General features: G+C 46.5%; 1 protein-coding gene across 6 annotated transcripts in view; it reads left to right on the top strand.

Annotated features, from left to right (window-relative positions):
* ANKRD31 (ankyrin repeat domain 31) overlaps nt 1-13773 on the top strand; it is a 201547-nt gene extending 187774 nt beyond the window's left edge. For all 6 annotated transcript variants that reach the window (XM_051838688.2, XM_051838689.2, XM_051838690.2 and 3 more), the window contains 2 exons: nt 3017-3101; nt 13418-13773. In XM_051838688.2, the coding sequence (XP_051694648.2) occupies nt 3017-3101; nt 13418-13563 (231 nt within the window). In that variant the 3' untranslated portion in view covers nt 13564-13773. The remainder of the gene's footprint in view (nt 1-3016; nt 3102-13417) is intronic.
* The last annotated feature ends 826 nt before the right edge of the window (nt 13774-14599 follow it).

The following is a 14599-nucleotide window of genomic DNA, read 5'->3' as shown; positions in this document are numbered from 1 at the left end:
TGTAAGTGTTCACAGCAGCTTACTTTTACATTTTTTTTTTAAAGATTTATTTATTTACTTGAAAGTCAGAGTTATACAGAGAGAGAAGGAGAGGCGGGCAGGGAGAGAGAGAGAGAGAGAGGTCTTCCATCTGATGGTTCACTCCCCAATTGGCTGCAACGGCAGGAGCTGTGCCAATTCAAAGCCAGGAGCCAGGAGCCTCTTCTGGGTCTCCCATATGAGTGCAGGGGCCCAAGGACTTGGGCCATCTTCTACTGCTTTCCCAGGCCATAGCAGAGAGCTGGATCGGAAGTGGAACTCAAACCTGCGCCCATACGGGATACCGGCACTGCAGGCGGCAGCTTTTCTGCTGCGCCATAGCGCCAGCCCCTCGTTTTATATATTTTAATGCACAGTAGCATGTAAGTTGTAAAGAAACATTGTGAAGGCAATTAATAATGACAGTAAATATTTCACATTGTTTCTTAAGATCTTACCAAATAAAATTGACAGTTTCCTTAGGTTTGCTAACTGCATTTCCAGAAGAGTAGCAGGCTGAATGATCCAGCCTTCTCCTATGTCTGCACACACGGCTCCGTGCACCTCACTTCCAAGCCACCGCAGGTTCGTTGCTGGGTAATAGCAGACCTTGTGATTGCAGAGTGTGAGTGGAAGCATCAGGGGCTCTAACACAGGACTCCTGCAGTTCCACATTTTCAGAAGACAAGAGCACATAGCTGTTCCGTGAACTAAGCTCTGCCTCCCTGGCCTGTCCTCACCTAAGGGAGAGTAGCGTCATGTCAGCTGCCCCTACTAACATAAGTCTGGAGTGGTGACGATCCCGAGCCGTGCAACTCTTCCCGCCATGCCTCTGCCGGAGCGGGTGTGTGAGCTGGGCCTGGGCCTGGTGACACAGACCGAGTTCTAGGTTCAGGGTTTGAGTCCTGGGCAAATGTGATGTATGTTTGTATGCTTTTGCCTTCCAGAGCACGGGCACTAATGAAATTCAGTTTCCAGAAGGGACCTTCTGCCTGTTTGTTTTGAAGTCTGTCCATTAACCTGTTCAATAATTCATGCCTACTTGTGGGAAGTTGGTTTTAACTGAGTGGATTTTTCTTAAAGCACTAGCAGTCTGGGTGAGAATGCTCTGAGCTTTCTCGTCGAGTGTGTATGATGTGTTGGACACTGTCAGGGCGTGACACACACAGAATCCATTGTTTATAAGTAATTGGTTGTTTGGGAAACTAACAAGTGACCCTCGGGGGCCTTTGCTCTCCTCTTCCCCTGATGTGTGAGACAGAACTGGCACCCTGGGTAGCCAGGTCTATTGCATTTCCATCGCCAGGCTTGGGTTCTTGCCCTGAAAGGGTGCCTGTACCCTCCAGATCCCTGGGTCCTTCTCCCTCAGTTCAATTTCACATGCATTTCTAGAGTACTCAGGATGTGCTGGGTAGTAGCCAAATGCTCTTTTCTCATGATTTCTTTAATCCTCACAGTAGCTGAATAATTGGAGGTATTACTTTACAAACACGCAGACTGTCAGGGCAGGTGTCTGGCACAGCAGTTGAGACACCTGCATCCCATATTGCAGTGCCTGGTGTGAGTTTTGGGTGCTTAACTTCTAATCCAGCTTCCCGCCGATGTGCGCTCAGGGAGACATCAGGTGCTGGCTGAAGAACCCGAGTCGTTGCCACCCACTTGGGAGACCTGGGGTGAGTCCCAGGTTCCTGGCTTCAGGCTGGCCCAGCCCTGGATGTTGAGTGCATTCTGAGAGTGAACTAGGAGACAGAAGTTCTCTCTCACTCTGTCTCTCTGCCTTTCATATAAATATGTAAAAGTTGTAAAAAATACACAAACAGGCTTGGAGAATTTTAGAATCTCACTTAAGAGTTAGGATTTCAGTGTCTTTTCCCTAGTATTATCAGACATTCTGAGGGCATAAAAGTGAGTCTAATACAGCCCCTCTCTTCAGGGCACTAGTGGCGTGTGGAAGGAGACACCTTAAAACGCGGTTTTCCTAAGTGTCCTAAATGCTGTCAGAAATATGAGCACAGAAGTTAGGGGAGTACAGAGGGTCATTACCGGGCCTTGTGGTTGAGGGAGGATGTTCAGTTGAGACTGCTGCTTTGCCCACAGTGAACCTAGACACTGCCCTTTACAAGAGTTGGGAGCCCAAGGACCTTGGAGGCCCAAGCATTTCTGGCAGGGATCTGCCTCAGCCCCTCAGTTCCTGCATAGATATTTCTAAGCTCTGACCTTCTGGGCTGCTAACAAAAGCTCAGCTCACAAACAAACATGTCCACCTAGACCTGGAATGTCATTCACCTAATCAGATATCTGGTTTCTTGGAAAGTACTATCACTTTTATGGCTTTTTTATTTAACATTAACTTCATGGGGCCAGTGCTGTGGCGTAGCGGGTAAAGCCGCCGCCTGTGGCACTGGCATCCCATATGGGTGCTGGTTCAAGTCCTGTGCTCCACGTCCAATCCTTCTCCCTGCTATGGTCTGGGAAAGCAGCAGAGGATGGCCCAAGTGCTCAGGCCCCACTTGCAACCACGTGGGAGACCCTGAAGAAGCTCTTGGGTTCAGCCTGGCCCAGCGCTGGCTGTTGCGGCCATTTGGGGAGTGAACCAGCAGATGGAAGATCTCTCTGCGTGTGTCTCTCTCTAACTCTGCCTTTCAAATAAGTAAATACATATTTTTAAATTTTTTTAAGTTACAATGTAGCAGGTGCTGGATTAATTGTTGAATAAGTGAATGGATAACAGCATTAATGTACGACGTGAGGTAAACTTCTTTTCCTGTAGAGGGGCAGATACCAAGTATTTTAGGCTCTGTGAGTGGAACATCTCTGTCTCACTCTCTCAATTCTGTTGCAGTATAAAAGGAGCCAGACACACAAAGGAAACAAGCATCACTACATTCCAATGAAATAGTACTTATAAAATAAGCCTCACAAAGTGAAACTTTTCAGGATGTAGGTGTATTTGCCTCTTACAAAAGTGATTTCAAAGTTGGTGTTTAATCCTGCGCAGGTAACGTATCTGGGAAAGCAGCTTCTGAAGTATGTTTCTGAAGAAGTACCTTCACCTCCAAGGCCACCTCAGACTCACCCACCAGGTAGGTGCACACCAACACCCCCCCTCCTGAGAACCCTCCTGTGGGAGGTGAAATTCATGAACCATTTCATACTGAGCAGTCCAGTGGCATCCAGTACGTTCACCACTCTCTGCAGCTACCACTCTCTGTAGCGCCAAAGACTGTTATCACCAGAAGGAAACCCTGTACCTGCTTCCCAGCTAACAGGGAACCATTAGAAGGCTTTTTGTCTTGTAAACGGAATCTTACAATGTCTGACCTTTCCTGTCTGACTTCTTTATGTCTTTGAGGATCATCCATGTGGCTGCATGTGTCAGGATGTGGTTCCTGTATTGACTGAATAACACCACCATCTGTCCCCTCTCATGACTAACACCTGTTTTGTGGACAGACTGCCATCTGTCCCCTCTCAGGACTGAGTAACACCCTGTTAGGGAATACATCCCTGTCTGTCACCTTTAGCAATAACACCCTGTATGTGGGTAGATCACCACCTGTCCGCTCTCCCTTTGATGGGTTTGGGTGTTTTTATTGTCTGGCTTTGGGAATGGTGCTGTTACTATGAACATATGAACACACATGCACATATACTCAGTGGTGTGTCTCTTGAATGGATTGCTCTGTCATAAAGTCATTCATGTGAACTCTTCCCCACCAGCATTTGTGTTCTGTTTGTTCTACCGTAGTTGTTTCTAGGAGGATTTAAGAAGTGACAACATTTTTCATAATTCCTTTCTCTATATCTATGCTGAATTTACTTTGCACAGATTTTTTTAAAGTGTCAAAAGAGGGGAAATGATCTTTCTTCCTTTCTGAAGGCATGATTTAGATAATTTTATGTATTTTCTAAAAAATATTTATTTGCGAGGTGGTGTGTCTTGGGGGGGTGGTAGAGAGACTGTCTCCATCCATGGTCATTCCCCAAATGGCATCAATAGCTGCGTCTGGGCCAGATGGACGCCTGTAACCTGCACTCCATCTGGGTCTCCCACAAGAGTCATCTTCTGCTGTCCCAGGTGCATTAGGAGGAGGCTGGATCAGAAATGTGGAGTGGCTAGAGTTGAAGCCAGACACTGTGATAGGAGATGCTGGTATACCAAGCAGTGGCTTAGCCCACTGCACATAGGCTGGCCTGTTTCCCATGTTTTCTGAAAATAGGCACTCAAGTGAGTCAAGGGTATTATTAAAGCAATGCCCTTCACCTGATGGAGCAGACGTCAGCATGGCACACTGAGGACACTGTTGTCTGCAGTGCAGAGAGCAGACTTTGAAATGCTCTGGGATAGGGCAGGGCCTCTTTCTGAGAAGTGGGCACCACTCCAGCTGTGTCTCCTCCCAGCCACAGTGACTCTGTCCTGACAGTTGGAACACTTTAGGCAAGGAGAATGTGCAAAACAGAAAATTGGGACACTGATGACCAGATCAGAACCTAAACAGGATTTCTGTCATCACATGCCTGCCCAGGACCTCTCTGGGGTTGTTCCTCTTCTTAGAACAAGCCCCAGTGATAACTACTTTCTCCTCCTCTCTCTCTCTCTCTCTCTTTTTTTTTTTTTTTTTTGACAGGCAGAGTTAGACAGTGAGAGACAGAGAGAAAGGTCTTCCTTGTTCCGTTAGTTCACCCCCCCAAGTGGCCACTATGGCCGGTGCGTTACGGCCGGCGTGCTGCGCTGATCCGAAGCCAGGAGCCAGGTGCTTGGGCCATCTTCTACTGCTTTCCCAGGCCATAGCAGAGAGCTGGATAGGAAAAGAAGCAGCTAGGACTAGAACCGGCGCCCATATGGGAGGCCAGTGCTGTAGGCGGAGGATTAGCTTACTGCATCAGAGGATGGCCCCTTGAATTTTTAAAAGTGACTCATGTGGCTACCCTGACTGTGGGATCAGTGAGTAATATTTGATCTCTTAGGCAGGTGATGATTTGACGACCTTTGATAGTTGACCCTTTGCTTTGTTTCCTGAGCCTGGAATAGCTGCACATGCACTCGCGTGTGCTCTCTCCCTCTCTCTCTCTGCCCCTCCCCCACCCCTACCTGGAAGAGTCAGTGCAGAACTGTGGGTTCTTCCTTACAGCATGAAGGCCATCTGTTTCTGACACTTTTTGCTTCTAGGCAGGCATTTCCAACCCCAGACAGGGTCTCCTTCCTCAGAATTTCCCTGGTTATGAAATCAGAAATGGGTTCTGAGTTGCCACTTGTCTCACCTATAATAGAAATAGTTTCTTATTATTCCTTCCAGAAATCCTTATTTTTCTTTCCTTTAAGTATTTCAGAAAATGTTGAGGCTAATTTAAGAATTGTGGGCCACCACGTGCTGTTCAGCTTCTTGCCTTGCTCTGGGCCCAGAAGCCTACAGTAAGTTCTTGCTGGCTGCTGTAGGCCTCTCCTGCAGCTTTCTCTGAACCTCCGTGATTAAGACTCTTTTCTACCTGGTTTTGTGGTCCCTGGAGCAAGTCCAAGGGCCTGGCAAGTTAAACAAATGTGAAACTCTCCAACCCTTTGACAAGCAAAGCATTCAGGAGAGAATCGTTCTCTTCTGGATGTTGAAAATGGTTGTGGGAGTCACAGCTCTGATGCTGTGGACCCAGAAGGGCTTACAATTTCCGTGTGGCTGTCATCAGCCCACAGGCATTCAGGACTCAGGGGACCAGCAAGGGCCGCCTACATTTCCCACAGCCAGAGTGACCCTGCCTCCTGATGGGACCAGGGCAACCCTAATCCAGCAGAATTGTCAGTCCCACTGTGTCTTGGTGGATGAGCTGGCTTAGATGGCCCAGCACAGGACCCAAATGTGTTTCAGAAAATGAAATCTGTAAAGAATAAAAAGAGAGAGACTTTTTGATTTCATTTCCTTTTATGAGAAATGTATAGATTCTAGCATGCAAATTGATGTTTACCTTATGTATATCACTGTATATTATAAACAGTTGCCAGCTCGCTAGTCTTGTATCCACTGGTAGAAGATCTTTGAGTTCAGAGAGACTGGTACGGGTTTTCTCCATTCTGTTCCTCAGTGCTTCCCAAGAGTGTTCATGGAATACTCCTCACTCAGTGAAGGGTGAGTGAGTGGAGACTAAGTGTACCCCGAGGACTACTGTTTTAAGACTGGGTTTGCTTTGATAAACTGTCCTAATGGTAGAAATGCCTACATCTCACAGGCTGTAATGGAATTTGAGGTGAATTCAACAAATGGTAGATGAGATTTTGGATAGTTAATATCTCCTTTTCCTGAATTTGCTGTCTATAATTGTTAAATATAAAAATGGTGACCCATTAGTTTTCTTAGCCGAAAATTTAAAGGAGAACTCTCCTTCTTCTGCTCCCTTTCTCACTCCCTTATAAAGAAATCTGTTTAACTTTATTAATCAGTATTTCCTAAACATTTTTATCAGATGATATCTATTAATATGTTAAAATGTGGTGTGTTAGCATGTTGAGGTATGTGTTGTTTCAGATTAAAGATTTTTAAACATAGAAACACAAACCTAAAAGCAACGTTCTGTTGAAACCCTGGAGCACGCTTGCCAGCTTCACAGTGGAGCCAACCCGTGCTGCCTCCCTCCTCCCAACATCCCTCCTTTTGCCTGCTTGGCTGCAGTTCTGTGTTATTGAGGGACATTTCAGGGTAAAACAGAAGGAAAAAATGAACATTCACAAACTTCTACATGATTTGTGACATTATGTTTGGACACGCTTTCCCCAGTTATTTTTTAAATTCAGTTAAAATATATCACATTTCACTATTTACCTGGAAAGCCAGTTTTATGTCTGTGTTGCCTGTCACTGTAGTACCAAGATACTGAAAACACATTCAATGTATTCAGCTAAGCAGAAAAAGAAACAAGTATTCTCTGAAGTCTTTGATTTCCAGGCCATCATTTAGTACGCGCTAATTGTGTATGTTCTTTCATGAGCTCCTAACATCTTTTGTTCATCTGAAATTAGAAAAATCTTTCCCAGGAAGCATAGGCTTTTTGTTTTTAATAACACTGATAATTTCTTGTAAGTAAGCGACTTTGGGAACATAGTTTTCTTCATCTCAGTGCTGTTGTTGTGCCTCATTTCTCAGTAAAAGAGTGTGTAACGGAGCAATGTTCACAGGTGCTTCTGATTCATGTGGTTAAGAACTTCCTAGCCTTCAGCGCTGAGGAAGAGGAGGGTTTGTCTGAGCTCTTGTTTACAACCCTTGGTTCTCTCCCGCTGTTTGAGTCATGATGTCTTCACTCTGGTATCCTGATTAGCACTCCTATAATCTAACCACAGGGAAGACTTGTACTGATAGGAGGGACCAAGAAGAGTGGGCATTTCTCGAGCATCCGCCCTGAGCCAGGCCCTGCTGGGTTATTGTGCATATGTTGTCCCTTAGCAGTGCAGAATATATGAACACCCCACATAGTAAATCAAGTTCACCAACCCCAATTCACCTTAAGAAAATACCTACTGGATTTCAGCTTTCCCTCAGAGTATAAGGACTCAGTTTTACTCTTCTAAATAATTATATTTCAGCTCTCTTTCTCTTTTTCTAAAGTATTTATTTATTTATTTAAAAGAGAGTCAAAGAGAGGAGTGATCTTCATCTGGTGGTTCACTTCCAAAATGCCTTCAACAGCTAAGGCTGGGCCAGGCCAACGCCAGGAACCTGAAACTCCGTCTGGGTCTCCCACATGGGTGTCAAGGACCCAGGTAAATAGGCCATCTTTGTAACCAAGCCCTATTCCTCAAGGCTTCTGTGTAGAGTTTATCAGGCCACACCTCTGCCTCAGCTTGTACAGTCCCTGAGTCTGCCCTGTGGTGATTACGCATCAACTCCTCACTGAAGATCAACTCACTGAATTTAGGGTGTGGCAGAAGAACGAGGAGGGCTTGATGCTAGATTTTAATTGAGATGTTATTCAGGAACTACATACCCTGGCCAAGCAAGGTAATAGCCAGTCTGCCCATAGATCCCAGCTAGGCTGGAGCCTACCTTGCTATCACCGTGTCTTCAGAAGTACATGCCGTCTCCTGTCACTGTTCAAGGCAGGGCCACATGTGCTTTGGACCAACCAGAGATGCATTGCTCATCTCCAGCTTTGGTCTCTAAGGTTTGTGGCCTTCATCCCTCATAGAGTCTGGGAACTGAGCAATTGCTTCCTGACTCCCTGCTCCACGCATGGCCTGTAAACACCTGCTTTCTTCCACCGCCCTTGTCAGCAGTTGGCCTGGTGCATATCAGTGTGGGCCCAGTTTTGTTTTGTTTTGTTTTGTTTTGTTTTTTTGAAAGGCAGAAAGGTCTTCCTTTTTGCCATTGGTCCACCACCCTCCAATGGCCGCCACGGCTGGTGCGCTGCGGCCGGTGCACCGCGCTGATCCGAAGGCAGGAGCCAGGTGCTTCTCCTGGTCTTCCATGGGGTGCAGGGCCCAAGCACCTGGGCCATCCTCCACTGCCTTCCCAGGCCACAGTAGAGAGCTGGCCTGGAAGAGGGGCAACCGGGACAGAATCCGGCGCCCCGACTGGGGCTAGAACCCGATGTGCCGGCGCCGCTAGGTGGAGGATTAGCCTATTGAGCCACGGCGCTGGCCAAGTTTTGGGGTTCTATAGCAAGTGCTCCAACCAGTTTTGGGGATGTTCTGTAACGTCACCTACTGCTTCCCAGGCACATTAGCCAGAAGTTGAATCAGAGTAGAGGCAGGATTTGATCCCGGGCCCACTCCCTTCAGCTCTGTTTCTTGATTCTAATGTGGTTTCCACTGATCAGTTATGATCTTATCATTGTAAATCTACAGGAAAGTTTTAATTTAGCTTTAAATGGCAAATTATATATAATTTTCATCACCATCATTATCCTTTCCTGTACCTTTATTTTTAAAAAAGGAATTTAATTTTCTGTTAAATAACAATAGTAGAACATTTTTACAAACATAACTAGAGCATTTGGATTTTTGTCATCTAATGAAATAATTATTTTGCTTTTATTGGAATTATATTTCTAATTCAGAATTGAGGCATCACAGAAGGATATGGTTTGTATCTGTGGTTCCTCGCACAGAGTTCCTAAAACCTTTAGAATTTCCCTTGGTAAGAGTGATGGGAGTGTCTGGTATTGTAATGAGGCCACTCCTGACTGGCCCCTGGACAGCTGCAGGGTAGGGGTTCATCATCGGAACGACCAGACCCTCATCAGAAGCCTGGAACTTTACGCTGTTCCTACATCCCTGCAGAGGGCAAAATGGTTGAAGATTGGGTTACCCACTGGTGGCCAGTGATTCAAACAACCATAGCTGTGTAGTGAGGTCTCTGTAAAACCCCTCCATGACAGGGTCAGAGAACCTCTGGAACACGGAAGGTGTTGGGCAGTGGTGCCCAGGGAGGCGTGGGAAGCTCCGTGCCCGGCTCACCTTTTCCATTTGGCTGTTCCTGCGTTGTGTCTTTTAATAGTAAGAAAAGCGTTTTCCTGATCTCTGAGTCATTCTAGTGAATTATCAGACCCTGGGGTAGGGAGAATGTTAGGGAAACCTTCTGATTTGTAGCCACACTGGACAGAAACGTGAGGAGCCAGAACCTGCTGCTTGCAGTTGGTGTCTGAGGCATGGCCAGTGTTGGGGACTGGGCCCCTCCACCCGTGGCAGTGGCAGGAGTCTGATGCTGACTCTGAGTAGTCAGTGTCAGAGCTGAATTGACTGTAGGACACTGAGCTGGTGCCGGGGAGTTGGACAAATGGTTGGTATACGGAAGAAACCCACACGTTTGGTGCCAGAAATGTTGTGAGGAAAACAGCACAGAAGAAGTATGTATGCATTATGGTCATTTCCATTTATGACCAGAGTAAGCAAAGTCTGATTCCGCATTCTTGGGGAAGTACTGAATGCTTAGGTGATAAGAACAAATCAAGGAAGCCAGAAGTGAGCCTCATAAGTCAGTTGCTCCTGAGCTAGTTTTATAAATGACAAGGTTGAGAGGTAAAATGTGAAAAGAGTTTGTAGAATAGTGAAGTGAGCCATCAGATAAATCTGATTATTTTTGTTTTTGTTGTATTGTATAGAGCATATCACAAATGGACAAAACCGACTCCATTTTGTTTCCTTAACTTTGTTTTTAAGTAAAATGTTTTGCATTGTTGGTGACTTAACAGAAAAAAAAAATAGAAAAACATGTTGATTTTAGAATTTAAGGCCCACATCTTCAAATACAGATAAAACTACAATGATAGGATTTATATGAACTCAAATCTGCATGTCCCAAGTAAGAATGGAAAAACAACTTGTAACTTGAGAAAAACAACTTAAGAAAAGAACACACAGTGGGATTGTTGCAGGCCCAAGACGGGGGGACCCCTCTGCTGGGCTGTTTCAGGCTCTTGCCCACAGGCGTGAGAGGCACAGATAAGACAGAGCAGGAATGTGAGATTTATTTGGTACACAGTAAGATGGAATGTGGCACAGGGATGATGCCCAGGGTGAGGCCTGGTTGAATATTCAAATGGGGCAGGGTTTAGGGCAGGGTCTGCAGCAAATTGTCATCTCTAGGAGTTTCACGGCATCTGGTGCATGTGTGGCTGCAGAACACATGTTGGCATGAGGAGACGTCATGGCATCTGATGCATGATGGGAAGTGAGGCTCAGGAGTGGATGTACCAAGCCTGCAGCCATGTTGGATTAACGTGGAAAAGGGCGGAGCTTGGGTGAGTGACTCCTCCGCTCCTCCTCACTGCCTCCCTGCCTATATCCCACCAGACTTCTGAACCCTGCTCCATACAGCCCTCCCAGAGGGCACTGTGCCTGTCGCAGGGAAGAGGTGAATGCTGGGTCCTGGCAGTCCGCCAGAAGTCTGTGTGCTGCACCGTCCATCATGCCATAGAACAATCCAGGCCTAGTCAGAGCACCTAAAACGGCCTCCTGGCCTGGAATGCAGGAAGCCGGCCTCCTGACATCAGGGGCCAGGGGCAAACTGAGTATTTAGTGCAGTGCTCTGGAAATTTGATAGCCACGTAAAAATTCAAACTGGGAACATGAATTTGAAGTCAGTTGCTGTGTTCTCACATTTAGTTTCGTGGGGATTTTCCTGTTTAGCTCGGTTTTCTGTATTGTGTGTTGGGTTTGGTTAACCCCACCCCCAGATGTGTGGGGCTTTTCTTGTGAATAGCTACAAAGAAAACTGCAAGTGGTGGTTAGCCAGAGGTGAATTTAACAGCCGGGGGCAGCACAGACTGGAAGTACGTGGGTAGAGATGCCGTGGTGGGCGGAGACTAATGGAGCTGCCGGCAGAGGCACTGACAGTTGTGTTGCAGGGGTTGGTGCTTTTCTTCCTGCCCGACTGCCCCGGTCTGATTATTACAGGAAGGAAGCTGTTGTATAAGAGACTGGGGGTGGTCTCAGGCTGTGCTTCATGGAGTGAGAAGCCTGTTCCCACAGCCTTGTCCCCGTGGAAGTGCCGCCGTGTGTTGGGGGGAAGCGTCCCAGGCAGACGCAAAGGCGCAGGAAAGCGGGATTTCTGGGAAGGAAGGATGCACATGTGCACGTGAGCGAGGGCAACCTGTCTCCATGAGCAAGGAATACTGGCTGCCCCCCACTGAAGCTGGGATGCTCCTTTCACAGGATAGAGGGTGGAGTTTGTGGGGCTTGCATACCTTCACCTGTGTCCTAGGTTTATTGGAATTTTGGGGTCTCAGCGTTTCCAAGTGGCCTGCAGTACACACTGTCTTGGCATGAGGGGAAGTGAGCGTCTGGTGCGTGATGGGGAGAGGGTGACCGAGCCTGCAGCCGCTACGTTGAATTGTAAGGGAAGGCTGCATGCTCTCTGCCCTTCTTCTCCCTCACCACCTCTCTGCCTGTCCCCATCACTTCCACTACTGAGGAACTTGAGTGGAGCTGGCATGGGTATTTGGCTGCCATACCCTTGTCACTTAGAAAAGCCATGGCAATGGCTAACAGATAGAATATCAGCCATAATCAGTCTTTTTTTTTTATTTTTATTTTTTTTTTGACAGGCAGAGTGGATAGTGAGAGGGACAGAGAGAAAGGTCTTCCTTTTGCCGTTGGTTCACCCTCCAATGGCCGCTATGGCTGGTGCGCTGTGTCTGGCGCACCGCGCTGATCTGAAGGCAGGGGCCAGGTGCTTCTCCTGGTGTCCCATAGGGTGCAGGGCCCAAGCACCTGGGCCATCCTCCACTGCCTTCCCGGGCCACAGCAGAGAGCTGGCCTGGAAGAGGGGCAACTGGGAAAGAATCCAGCACCCCGACTTGGACTAGAACCTGGTGTGCCAGCGCTGCTAAGTGGAGGATTAGCTTATTGAGCCACGGCGCCGGCCTCATGATCAGTCTTGCAGCTATGCTAGCCACGTGTCATAGCTAGCCTGATGAGAAAGGCCTAAGACTTTAGTGATAAAGTCAGCCCTGCCAAAAAAAGAGAATGTGCGCTTGAAATAGACCCTCTCTGTTAAATCATCGCAGCCCTATGGGAAAGAGCCCAGGTTCTTCTCCAAGCAAAGCCAGTTAAGAGGGTGAAGTAATACCCACTCATGCTTAGCCATGGTACAGACAGCCTTCATACAGGTGCTGTTTTCTTGTTTGACAAAGAAGAATGATAGGCTAAGGGGAAAGGGTTTAACTTTAGTGTTGCTGTACTGTAAACCACTCTTCTGGGAGTCACTAGGTCAGTGAAAGTTAGAATGCAAGTAGATTGAGTTTGGAGTCTGTGTTGAGGTGCAGCAGGCTAAGCCACTGCCTGCTTCACATGCAGCCTCCTGCTGATGCACCTGGGTTGTGGTCCAGGGGAGGATGGCCCAAGTACCTGGGTCCCTGCCACCCACAGGGAGACCTGAATGGAGTTCCTGGCTCCTGGCTTCAGCCTTGCCCAGCCCTGGCCGTTATGGCCATTTGGAGAGTGAACTAGCAAATGGAAACTCTCTCTCTCTTTCTCTCTTGACCCCTGTCTGTCTCTGTAACTCTGGCTTTCAAATAAGCAAAATAAATCTTAAAAAAAAAGACTTTAAAAATAATGAAATAAAAATAAAAAGCCACCAGATGAAGCTCATCTATTAAAAGCACTGTAGATGGGACTAGCGTTTGGGGAAGGCCTTTATTCCTGTGAGCCTAGCCTTGGTGTGATCCCCAGCGTCCCCTCATTGCACACCTGGCTGTGTCACGGGCATGGGTGCCCATGAGCTCAAGTGTGGCAGTTCCAAGGGGTGATGGTCTCTGTACCTGAGACTCAGGCCTTGCTGTCATTACCAGTACCTTAAGTTACAGGTTCTCCCATGTGTGTTCTCACACAGCCTGCGCTGGATTCTATGGTTTGTAATGATGAAATGTAAATCTTGGATTTAAAGGCATTTTTTAATTTGTTGATACTTTTATTAAACAGGAACTTCCAGAGAGTCAACAGAAAGTGTCCCCTGTTATCTACAAATAAATGAAATATTGCTGATCAGTGATCAAGAATTTCTCCCATGCCATATAATGGATCAACACTGGAAGTTCTATGCGGAATGTGAAGAACTAACATTTTAAAGCCTTGTTTTCTTAGCCATTTATTGTGTGTTCACATTATTAACCAACATTCGTATTTTATCGTATGTTGCCTGGTGGGCGTATTTTAACATAAATAACTATGGTAAGATGTGTGTTTACTGGTATAAGGAAAAGTATTAACTCTTCATCTATTGCAGAAAGTACAATGCTTTTTCCTTGTTTAAATAAAGCCATTTTCATACTAGCTCATATTAACTTTCTGGGTTTCTTTTACTCACAAACTTAAAGCTGACCTTTCAGTCAATACCTTTATTTAAAGTACAGTCGTCCTTGTGGGCAGCAAGGATAGCTACAGGCCGCTGTGTGGGCCTAGAAAGAGCCGGGGAAACTCACCTAAAACAAGAAACCTGAATTCCTGCTACCTTCTCTACTTGCTTCAAAATTTATCTTGAAATAAAAATGAGATTTTCTGAGTTTCAGAAATTTCATGTCCATAGGATTGCAGCTAAGTATTAGCAGAAAGAATGGGTCCAGCAAGGATGTAGAAGTTATTTTAAGTTGCATTGATTTCACTTTTAACTAATGCTTCATTGTCTTGAAGATTTTTTGAAGAGATACATTCAAGAGCTTCATAATTTTTCCAGGCAAGTGTTTTAATACTTTGCTAAGAAGAAAGTTAATTCTTTTTTTTTTTAAGATTTATATATTTATTTGAAAGAGTTACACAGAGAGAGGAGAGGCAGAGAGAGATCTTCCATCCGATGGTTCACTCCCCAATTGACCGCAATGGCTGGAGCTACACCAATCTGAAGCCAAGAGCCAGGAGCTTCTTCTGTGACTCCCACGTAGGTGCAGGAGCCCAAGGACTTGGGCCATCTTCTGCTGCTTTCCCAGGCCATAGCAGAGAGCTGGATCAGAAGTGGAGCAGCCGGGTCTTGAACTAGCACCCATATGGGATGCCGGTGCTTCAGGCCAGGGTGTTAACCTGCTGCGCCACAGCGCTGGCCCCAATTCTTTGCATATGTTACATTACCCCAGACTCCCAAATATAAGGATACTTCAACCAGTTTATGGA

This window comes from Oryctolagus cuniculus, chromosome 14 (genome assembly GCF_964237555.1).
Source record: "Oryctolagus cuniculus chromosome 14, mOryCun1.1, whole genome shotgun sequence".
Taxonomy (NCBI): domain Eukaryota; kingdom Metazoa; phylum Chordata; class Mammalia; order Lagomorpha; family Leporidae; genus Oryctolagus; species Oryctolagus cuniculus.
Note: the sequence above shows the minus strand (reverse complement) of the source record. Positions and strands in the feature narration are given on the sequence as shown.